The 12,003-nt window shown below is 37.8% G+C and overlaps 1 protein-coding gene and 1 pseudogene across 4 annotated transcripts in view; both read left to right on the forward strand.

Annotated features, from left to right (window-relative positions):
* NBEAL1 (neurobeachin like 1) overlaps window positions 1-12,003 on the forward strand; it is a 207,302-nt gene that overhangs the window by 48,258 nt on the left and 147,041 nt on the right. For all 4 annotated transcript variants that reach the window (XM_044241352.1, XM_044241354.1, XM_044241350.1 and 1 more), the window contains exons 6-7: window positions 435-562; window positions 10,144-10,226. In XM_044241352.1, coding sequence (XP_044097287.1) covers window positions 435-562; window positions 10,144-10,226 — 211 coding nt within the window. The remainder of the gene's footprint in view (window positions 1-434; window positions 563-10,143; window positions 10,227-12,003) is intronic.
* On the forward strand, window positions 10,730-11,169 carry LOC122902215 (annotated as a pseudogene).

The following is a 12,003-nucleotide window of genomic DNA, read 5'->3' on the forward strand; positions in this document are numbered from 1 at the left end:
TTAAAATTTCCATTAGGTACTATATATTTCAGAAATCTTAAACATATTATCTAAGAAAAGTAATTATTAATATATTTTATTTTAATTAAAAATGAAAGTGTTTCATAAATGGCTTTTTACAATGACATAATTTGTCAATTTATGTATATTATATATATTATATGTTATTTATCATCAAATATTCCTCTTATTGAAAACATATTCTGTTTAGCTATCCATTCAAAACTCTTCCTAGGCCATATTTAAAATTTGAAGGATTATGTGCAGTCCAGTCCATATGATTAACTGATGCTTTAAACTCCATTGGAACTTAGGTTTATATGAAAAAAATGATATATTAGATAATTAGTAAAACATGTTGCCTTTAAATGATGTAGGTATGTTACGCAGTTTAATATTTCTGACTGTAATTTTTTTTTAAATTTTACTCCCAGTTAAAAAGCAAAAAGAAAGAGAAGGAATTGGCAGATCAGACATCTATTGAAGAATTTGTAATCCATGCATTGGCATTTTGCGAGAGTTTATATGATCCATATCGGAATTGGAGGCATAGAATTTCAGGGTATGTCTTATAAATCATAATGTTCACTTAAAACCTGAATGTCGGGGCCCCTGGGTGGCTAGGTGGGTTAGCCTCTGCCTTCGCCTCAGGTCATGATCTCAGGGTCCTGGGATCGAGCCCCACATTGGGCTCTCTGCTCGGCGGGGAGCCTGCTTCCCCCCACCACTGCCTGCCTCTCTGCCTACTTGTGATCTGTCAAAATAAATAAACTCTTAAAAAAGAAAAAGACCTGAAGGTCATAAATATATGTAATTCTTCAATGCAGGTCTTACTCTCTGTGAAAGAAGTATGTAAGGTGTGTATAAGATCCTTAACTTTATATCTGAGATACAGCACCATGTTAGAAGTAATGAAATTTCCTATAAACTCTTGTTTTGGAATTCTAATAATCTGATAGGAAAATTTCAAAGCACAGTAACATCAAGTAGAGTGTACACATTTTTCAAGGAAAGTTCTCTGTTTTTTTAAGCTCATTTCATGGGATGAAAATGATTTTAACAGTACTTTGTCTCTTAATTGTGGAGCTTGTGTCCACTAGGGTCTGGTCAGGAAAACGGAAATCATACCAGGTATTTTATAAGATATAATAGAAGGAAGTTGTTAAATAGGTATAGAGGACTCAAAAAGCAATAGGGATACTAATGTAATACAGAGATAGTGACTTCAGGAAGCAGCTACTTCCCTGGGGATATGGGACAAAAGGAAGAAACTGGAGTTACCTGAAACTATAAGTTTGGAGAAGAGCTCCTACACTTGGGTCTCGGCCCTTTGTTGAAAGAGCATTGCTTAGCTGTGCGGGTATCACTGAGCAGCCGTGAGTAGGCTGGTGCTGGAATTAACAAAAATGACCTGAAGACAAAGAACCAGCTGTGAATGCTACAGCTAAGAACTCTTGGCTGATAAGAAAATAAGGAATAAGAAATCAGTTTCTTTTTCACCCTTAGCCTTCCAGTCTCCGTTTAGTATGTACTATTGGTGAATCCCAACAGTGGAGTACCTGGAAAAAGAGAAGTATAGTTTGCATAGTGCTTGTCACAGCATCACAAAGCAGATAGAAGATAGGATGATGGGTTTGCAGCTTAGTGACAGTAGTATAAATACCAGTTCAGGGCTCACAGAGAAGAGTTTTGAACTCATACCTTTATTACCAGTGGACACAGAATAGGAAGAGTTGTATCATCAACTATAGTCAGGCTACTTTTTTAGGTCTCCCAAATCTGCTATGTTTTCAATCTCAAGATTTTTTGAGATTGAAAAATCTTGTTTTCAATTTTTCCATTTTCATTTTTAATTTAATCAACCTACTTATACCAGTACACTTCCTGCAACTTGTCGCTACTAAAATGTTTGGTCTTTATAGGCTTATTAGGGTCTTATACCTTCACTTTGAGTTGCCACCATTAGATAATGGTGAAGAATTGATTAACTGAGAGAACATTTATGTAGACTATATGGTGGTACTTTGTTCTGTGTAGTGATATTTTATTGAAATAACACATCCTATAGTTAAAGTAAGAAATAAAAAGTAGATATAAGAGGAATAAGTACTCTAGTTATTAAATATAACAATCCTATCTACTTATTTTTACACGGTCTTTCCTTTATATGTTGAAAGAAGTTGTCTTTATTAGGTTTCATCATAGAAACAGAGCCAGTAGGGGGTGTGTGCGTATGCTTGTGTGCGCACGTGTGTATGTACACGCACAAAATGAGTTTTATTATAAGCAGTTGCTTCATGTGATTTTAGAGGCAGACAAGTCCAAATCTGCAATGTGGGCTCTCAGGCGTATGACCCAGGAAAGCCAAAGTACAGTTACAGTCTGAAAGCTGGCAGATAGAAAGCCAACGTTCTAGTTCTAGTCCAAATGTAGTCAGGCTGGAGACCCAGAACTGATGATGCAGATGAAGTCCAAAGACAGTCTGGTGGAGAACTCCCCCTTGCTTAGAGAGGCCAGTTTTTTTGTTCTGCTCAGTCTTTCCACTGACTGATTGAGCCATTTAGTATAGGGTAATCTCCTTGATCCATATTTGAGCAATTTGAATGTTGTATTTTTTTTTTAAGATTTTATTTGATAGAGAGACAGCGAGAGAGGGAACATAAGCAAGAGGAGTAAGAGAGGCAGAAGCAGGCTTCCTGCTGAGCAGGGACCCGGATGTGGGGCTCGATCTCAGGATCCCGGGATCATGGCCTAAGCTGAAGGCAGATGCTTAATGACTGAGTCACCCAGGTGCCCCTGTATTTGACCAATTTAAATGTTAATCTCATCCAAAAACACCCTCCCAAGCTGACACATTAAATTAACCATCACATTGTCCTAATAATTTTCTTGACTGTTCATTAATGGGAAGTAAGTCATGACTTCTGAATGCTTCTTCTTCCCTTCCCCACCAGAGGCACGATATTGTGTTCAAAGAAATACTGCAATTTGAACCAGGGTTAAAAGGTGCTATCTAACAGGAGTCCTGCTTTAAAGAATAGATAAAAATAGTTTGTACTTATTATGTCAAAATACCAACATAAGCTGTACCTAGCTTTTGCTTACAGTGCACTTATGTTTTTGGAAATTCATGACTCTCAAATTTGTGTCAAGTAAACAGTTCTATTACCATTTACTTAGTATTGAATACTTCTTTTCTGTTGAGCTTTAATATGTCTCTTTTCCCAGAGAGAAAGTGCTTTGAATTTTCCTTGACAAAGATGTTTTATCTGTCAGGATAAGACAGATGATGTTGCAATAACAAACAAAGGGTTAGAATAACAAAGTTCTATTTCTTGTTCATGCTGTCTGCCATCTTTGGCAGGAAGCCCTCAGTCATCATAGTACCTCAAGATCCTAAGCTAACAGAGGAGCAAGCATCTAAGGCTTTGCTAATTACCACTTGAGAAAAAAGAAAGCTCTGACATGTCTCACATTAGCAATTTAATGCTCTCGGCTGGTCATGACACATCTTATTTTCATTCAGAACTCATTAGTCAGAATTAGTCTCACATCCCCATCTACTACAGTGAAACCAAGAAGTTAGTTCTACTTTGACTAGAAGGGGTAGACATGGGAATCATTGGCAGACTGCACTGTCACTGCCTTTTGCCTCTGCTTGAGCACTGCTCATGACTCTTTGAAGATTGAAAGAGGCACATAACAGTGTTCATTTGTAGCCTTTCTACTCATTTATCACCATGGTTCTCAAAAAATCAGTGTTCTATTTTTTTTTTCCAGAAAGGCTTATAATATACAGAGGGGAGGGGTTCCTTCTTGGCTGCTGCTTTCCTCAATGCTGCCAGCACATAGCTTAACTTCTCTTTCCTCTTGGCACAGATGTGTGTTTATACAATTTTCTTGATGAATTTGAGGGCGCCCTTGCCCTTAGGGACCTTGAGTACTCCATGTCACACTGCTCATATGGGGTGAAGCCACACCTCTTGGATCATGTCCCACACGAACTTGGTGTGCCTTAGGTTGCTCACATTCTTTGTCATCTTGTGGCTCTTGTTGAGGCCCATTGGCCATAGGTAGTGAAGAGCCTTAGCTGCTTCTCCTCCATGGCTCCCTTGGTGGAAACTAGTGTTCTCTGTATTTTGACATTGATGCTAGGGATTTCTTAAGGAAATTATATCTCTTCTTTTCATTCTTGCTACTTCCCCATCCTCTACCTTAGATCTGTCAGTAATGGCAAATCTAAGAAAATGTTTTAAGTTTTGAAACAATGACAGATAGTTTTTCTTTATAGACAGCAAGACGTATACAGAAAGAGGAACGTGAGATCAGTCTGAAAATGACAGAGGAGAAGCTTTTGAAGGAATCTTAATAAGAACAAAATGAATTTAAAATTGGGGGAATGAGAGAAGATATAAAAAAGTCGATCTGACAACAAATTAAAACAAATAAAATTGGTAAATGAAAGCAAAAAACAACTTTTGAGCACCAAAAACAAGAAGATATTTAAATGCTATGGTATAGAAAGAGAATTCTGCATATATAAAGTAACAGGAAGAGGAACAAAGTAACGGATGAGTGGTGGCATTTCCTAACTATGTCCAATATACATATCAGGAATTAGGCCGGAAGCTGTCGCCATATCTCTACAGGGCATAACAAATTTTGCTCTTAATAATAGGAACTGCTTCAGAGGTGAACAGTATAGCAAGGGTTCAGACTTGGGTTTCTTTGACTTTGATAGGGAAATGAAACATACTACAAATAAATCATGGAATTAGGAAAAATCTATAGCTCATGGGAGACCTATACAAGGGAGCTATAGCAATAACTTATATACTGATCTAATTCTGAAGTTAAGTGGAAACATGAAATGTATTTTCTTATGTATTATTTATGTTTGTTGCTTACTAAAACAACTAAAACAGATTAGAACGAATGTAAATTAGCATTATTCCAAATACAGAGCCATTTAAAAGTATGTTTCTTAGGGCGTCTGGGTGGCTTAGTTGGTTAAGTGTCCCAACTCTTGGTTTCGCCTCAGGTCGTGATCGTAGTAGAGTCCTGGGATCTGTCCCTGCCACTCTGTTGTCAGTGTATGGTGGAGTCTGCTTGAGGATTCTTTCTCCCTCTGACCCTCCCTCTGCTAGTGTGCTCTTGCTCTCTCTCAAATAAATCTTTAAAAAAAAAAAAGATGAAATATATGGACTTTTTCATCTCTCCAGATGTAATTTGATTTAAGGAATAGATTTGATTAATCTATTAGCTCAATTTTGATTCTGTTTGTAGCATCTTACATATTTAGAAAGATTTTCTCAAGTGGAACTAAAATACATGTAGGGAAAGAATTCTTTCCTGAAAAGGCCTTATCATTCAAGAATTTATTTAAAAATATATTTATTGAGTTTCTACTTTGTGCAGTGTAAGTACAGTAGGACTTACTACCTGCCCAAAGAGAAAAACAATTTAATTAGACTAAATTATGCCCTGGGGCTTCTTCTGGCCAAATCTGGGACAATGTATATATGAAAATAAATAATTGCCATAAAGAACTATAAACAGGGCCACCTAGCCGGCTCAATCAATAGAGCATATAACTCTTGATCTTGGAGTCATGAATTTGTGCTCCACACTAGGTGTAGAGTTCACTTAAAAAAAAAAAAAAGAATTATAAACCATTGGCGGGGGGGGGAATTAATGAGTCCATACCAGTGATAGATGATAGCTAGGCAGGTGGGTGGGTGGGTGGATGGCTTGATGGATAGGTAGGTAGGGAGGTAAATAGATAAAGGGAAAAGAGGATCCTTGCTTATAGTAGAAGGCTAAGTGCCAATTAGTAAATGTATAGGAATTGTTGGAAGAAAATCTGCATTTTACACAAATTATAGGAAAGATATGGATCAGGATGGTAAATCTAGGGAAAGTTTTGGTAAAGAGCATGATTTTTGCATGGTTTTAAAATGTTTCGCCACAGATTATTTATTGCAAAGGAAAAATTAATAGTTATTTTGTATAGTACTGAATAGTACATTGACTGGATGATCAAAATTAGCATCAGTGACGAGCAGATGGACATCTGTGCCTCCAACTGTGATGCTCTTAGAGGGACATATCATTGATTTTATAGTATTCCTCCAAGAATGCATAATCTGAATCTAATTATATAGAAACATCAAGCAAACCCAAAATAAAGAATATTTTAATGAATAAAAGGAAGGAGTGTGGGACAGTATTCTTCAAAAATGTCATAAAGGCTATAGAAATGTTTCAGAATGAGAGAGGACAAAGAGACAGGACAGCCAGATGAAATTTCTGGACAGGAAGCTGTACTGAGAGGGGGAGAAAATGCTGCAAAGGATACTAATGGGTCAGTTAACCAAATGGGATTACAAATGGTAGATAAATGTTTTATTTTAATATTAAATGTATTAAAATTTAGAATTATACTGTTACTGTGTAAGACCATATCAGGTATTCACTAAAGTATTTAGAAATAATATACCAAAATATACATAATTTCCCTTTAAATGTTCTGGAAAGTGCTATTTGTGTGAATGCATGTATATATAAATATGTGTCCTTTGTATAATAGGGAAAGGTGAACAAATGATAAAGGATTTGGGTAAAATTTTCATGATGAATGTGGGTGAGATATATTTGAAGTTACACAATTTTTATTCTTGCAACTTTTGCAAGAGCTTGAATTTATTTCCAGATTAAAACCTTAAGAGAAATAGTTATGTCTTAGGCATGATGGCAACATAAAAAAGAAGTACAAAGTAATTGACCAAGGGACACGAACTTAGAAAACTAAGATGGGGCGCCTGGGTGGCTTAGTGGGTTAAGCCGCTGCCTTCGGCTCAGGTCATGATCTCGGGGTCCTGGGATCGAGTCCCATGTTGGGCTCTCTGCTCAGCAGGGAGCCTGCTTCTCTCTCTCTCTGCCTGCCTCTCTGTCTACTTGTGATCTCTCTGTCAAATAAATAAACAAATAAATCTTTAAAAAAAAAAAAAGAAAGAAAAAGAAAACTAAGATGCAAACATGTTTTACAACCCTCAGAAATTGGTATGTGTTAGCCTCTGCTAGGTGCCACGTGCTTGACCCAAATATCAGATAATAATTTAACAAGAAAGTACACTGTGAATTCATTTTTAGCATTCTGTTTTAACCTGTTGCAAATGTGTAGTACAAACTACTTATGTTTCAATGTTTGTGTTACATATAATGGGTTTTACCCCTTTTATTCATGTTAGTATATTAAATTTCACTATAACAATAATAGTAATTAAAACATTTTTTTAAATTTTACTTTTTTAAGATTTTATTTATCTATTAGAGAGAGAGAGAGTGAAAGAGAGAACTGAAGCAGGGAGAGGGAGCAGACCCTTGCTGACCCAGGGAGCCTGATGTGGGACTAAATCTCAGGACTCTAAGATCATGACCTGCACCAAAGGCAGATTCTTAACCATCTGAGCCACCCCAGAACCCAGGAATTTTTTTTAAATCATTTTTTTAAAGATTTTATTAGACCACAAGCAGGGGGAGTGGCAGAGGGAAAGGAAGAAGCAGGTTCCCTGTTCAGCAGGAAGCCCCACTGGGGCTTGATCCCAGAACCCTAGGATCATGACCTGGGCCATCTGCCTTTGGCAGATGACTGAACCACCCAGGTGCTCCATAATCGAAATTATTTATGTTCATATGTTACATCTAATACAGGGCCTTTAGAATAAGTCATTATTCACAAATTGCAGGAGTACATTTTCATTATATTACTAAAGTAAGAATGTATATTGTTTGTAGTACAGGATATTTGGATAGGATATATCCAATCTGTTAGTTCATACTATAACTTATAATAAATGTGCCAAATATAAACAATGTAAGTAATCTCATGGAAAGACCTAACTGAAAGCTAAATCATCATTTTAATTTTTTTAAAATTTTTATAAACATATAATGTATTTTTTTTTAAAGATTTTATTTTTTATTTATTTGACAGAGAGAGATCACAAGTAGGCAGAGAGGCAGGCAGAGAGAGAGAGAGGAGGAAGCAGGCTCCCTGCTGTGCAGAGAGCCCGATGCGGGACTCCATCCCAGGACCCTGAGATCATGACCTGAGCCGAAGGCAGCAGCTTTAACCCACTGAGCCACCCAGGCGCCCCCATATAATGTATTTTTATCCCCAGGGGTACAGGTCTGTGAATTGCCAGGCTTACACACTTAACAGCACTCACCATAGCACATACCCTCCCCAATGTCCACAACCCCACCCCCTTCTTCTGACCCCCCTCCCCCCAAATTGTCATTTTAAAATTAATTTTTCTACCACATTAATTTTTTTAAAGGCATGACTGAATTTTTAATTCAAAACTCCAGTTATATTTGCATTATCTTAAAGACATAAGGAAAATCTCAGTACTGGTTTTAATTAAATAGAAAGATCCAGTAATATTCTAGGATATTATGTTTGAATTTAAGATAAACACAAAATATGATAATTCTTCTGCCTTCTCCACAATGGAAATAGACACAGATTTGGGGGCACCTGGGTGGCTCAGTTGGGTTAAGTATATGCCTTCAGCTTAGGTCATGATCCCACTGGGGTCCTGGGATCAAGTACCACATCAGGCTCCCTGCTCAGTGGGGAACCTGGTTTTCCCTCTGCCTCCGCTCTCCATGCTTGTGTGCACACACTTTCCCTGTGTCAAATAAATAAAATCTTAAAAAAAAAAAAAAAAAGGGAGTAGGCACAGATTTGGAAAGCATTGTAGCAAATGCTGTCTAATACAATTTCTAGTGAATCTGAATATTAGATCTGGATTTTAGAACTCTTTATTCTGTCATTATTGACCAGCTGTGTCTATCTTATTTGACTTACTATGTCGCCAATGGACTTTTCTTTCTAGCTTTAAGTAAAGAAAACAATTTTAATATCTCAATTATGGTTGTCAAAAAGAAGTCCTCTTAATCTATTGCTTTATCAGTAGATCATATTTAGACATATAGAAGTTCTTTGTGGCTGTTTTTCAAATACTTTCCTTTTTTGTTGGGTTTATGTAATAACATTAAGAGTTTTTTTCAGGGTATGAAAAAAGTGTCTGAGTTCTTTGTTTTTTGTTTAATTTTCTGCAGTCCGCTAGTCAGATGTATCATTTTAACGGTAGCTTTTATTTCCCAATCCCCCACTACCATGCTCATTTAAGAGACTCATTTTGTGTTGAATTGGAATGATCTTGGTAAAAGCACATGATAACTTGTGTGCCTTACCAAAGTCTGTCGCAATATTTCAGCCATCAAAACAACTGGAGGGCGCCTGGGTGGCTCAGTGGGTTGGGCCGCTGCCTTCGGCTCGGGTCATGATCTCAGGGTCCTGGGATGGAGTCCCGCATCGGGCTCTCTGCTCAGCAGGGAGCCTGCTTCCCTCTCTCTCTCTCTGCCTGCCTCTCCGTCTACTTGTGATTTCTGTCAAATAAATAAATAAAATTAAAAAAAAAACACACAAAAAAACCAAAAAACTACTGGAATTGTCATTAAAAACCAGAATAATTCCCGGGTACCTGGATGGCTCAGTCAGTTAAGCATCTCCCTTTGGCTCAGGTCATGATTTCAGGGTTCTGGTGGGATCAAGCCCTGCATCTGGTCCCTGCTCAGCAGGGAGCTTACTTTTCCCTCTCCCTCAGCCCTTCCCTCCCCTCCAGACCCACTCATGCTTGCTCTGCTTTCACTCTGTCAAATAAAAAATAAAATCCTTAAAAAAAAATCTCAGCCCATACTAGATATACATTAATTTAAAATGGAAGAAGGCAGTGGAATAGGTTCTTGAAAAACTAATTTTACAGATTGGAAATTTTAAATGCCTAGCTCCTTTTTCTGTTTCTAGTTGTTTGGTGACTTAATCTGGCTTCTTATTTCACCATTAAGCATTTAGAACTTTTTTTCTTAATTCAAAAGAAGAAATCTCTCATTGGTGAGCATTTAAATTGTAGGCCAGACTTTGTTTTTAAAATTATCTCAATCCTAGAGGTGTATTGTTCAGTATATACATATAAAGTAATATATTAAAATTTATTTTATAATTGTTTCTGTAATTACGCCATCTCTACTCACCATGGTTATAATTTGGTATTAACTTCTTTTTAATGACAGACGAATCCTTAGTACTGTGGAAAAGAGCAGACAGAAATATAAACCAGCTTCTCTCACAGTGGAGTTTGTCCCTTTCTTTTATCGTAAGTATCGATCCTACTTTCTCATTGATTTTGATGTTACTCTGATTATTCTTTATATTCTTACTCTGATTCTACTTGATTCATCTTTGTGTATTTGTAAACTAAAGATTATAAGAACCTATCACTGGAGTACTTGATTCATACTTTGCTATGATTATTGTTCTTCCTCTAATTTATTGTTCTTAAAGTGTTTTTATTTTGAGAAGAGCTTAATATTGTAATGACTGTAGTATAGACCTTCTGAATTTTTACTGAAATAAATGTAAGAGTAGCATGGGGGCCCAGCTTGTGCATGGCCACTGCTGGGGAGCCTGAGGCCAGGGCCTCCTGCCCAGGCACTACAGAGCTGGGCTGTGAGCTGGTGGTGGACTCATGGCTGAGGCCTCCGTTTTGCCAGTTGGGGCTCAATAGAGCCAAGTGCAGCCTGGGCCCAGGCCACATTTGGGATAGGGGGCTAACAGGCCCACTCACCCCACAGGTGGACGGTGTAGGGGGTGATGGTGATGGATACCCTAGAGGAAGAGAGCTTTGCACTGTCCTTTTCCACCTCTGATACAGAATTTGATGCTGTGGTTGGATTTTATTATCACGGATGAAGAATTCCCGTTATTAAAGGAAATTTTTATAGACATGCACTCCCACCTGTTTGTAATGAGTATATGTCTTTGGTAGAAAAGTGTATTGAAGAACATCTGCTAGAGCAGATTCCTGGATTTAACATGGTGACTCGCACAGCGTCTTTCCAGCACTGCGAAGATGAAGTAGCTCGTGATATATTGGACATACTGTTCATGTTTACAGCTTTTCTGGCTTTTTAAAAGAAATGTTTCTGGGCTATAGAGCAGAAAAAGGTGGCTGGGGACTGGGTTTAAGGAGCAATTTAGTGGTGACTTTGTTATGCGACTCATTTTTATCAGCTTCCCAGACAGATCTGAGGCCCTAGGGCGCATCTCTAGGCAGTGTGATCATTGTGGGTGTGCCAGCCCATTAGACTGGGGGAGGCTAAAGCTAATGGGACAGAAGAATACATCTTGGAAAGAAGGACTCCGTTTTGCAACTGTTCATTAATGTTAAGTATTGTTGGGTTGAAAAGAAAATTACCTGACCCTCCTGGGACCTGTTTCTCCCGTAACACCTTCTTGTATTCAGTGACCCTGTTACTCCTCCCTGTAACTTCTCAGGGACTTTTGAGTCAAGCTCAAAGGCCAGCATTCCACCTGGGGGCCTCTTCCCCAGCATACATGTTGGTGTCAGTGTTTCTCACCATCACCAACCTTCTTTGGCCCAACAGGCTTTGCATGTCCCAGCAGGCATTTTGTACACTCGGGTTTTTATATGTATCAGAATTTTAATCCTGCAGCCTCATTGGGGTTTTTGACTGGAAGTATTTATCCAGGACATTAAGCCAGCTGATCATCCTGAAATTTCTGAAGCTTCTCCTGTAACAGTTAGTCTTGGCTAAAGAATCAAGTGAGGGAGGTGGGCCTTTACCCAAAAGCTACATGTGAAGATAAGTTTGTAGTCTTATATTTGCAATCCTTGTGTCACTGTCTTCTGCTGGTCCTGATGTAATTCCACTGTTAATTGAACTCATTGTAAGCATTTTGAAAAAAATAGTTTTATAGATGAATACTCAGGCTAACGTAGTAGATGTAATCTTGGAACTTCCATGATCACCCACTTGAAGATCAAATTAATATAGGCTGTGTGCTTTTTAGTTATTAGTACTATGAAAGCAAAAATGCTTTCTGCCTTGGTGTTTCTATGTTAATAAGCA

Source organism: Neovison vison, chromosome 3, assembly GCF_020171115.1.
Source record: "Neovison vison isolate M4711 chromosome 3, ASM_NN_V1, whole genome shotgun sequence".
NCBI classification, from domain to species: Eukaryota; Metazoa; Chordata; class Mammalia; order Carnivora; family Mustelidae; genus Neogale; species Neogale vison.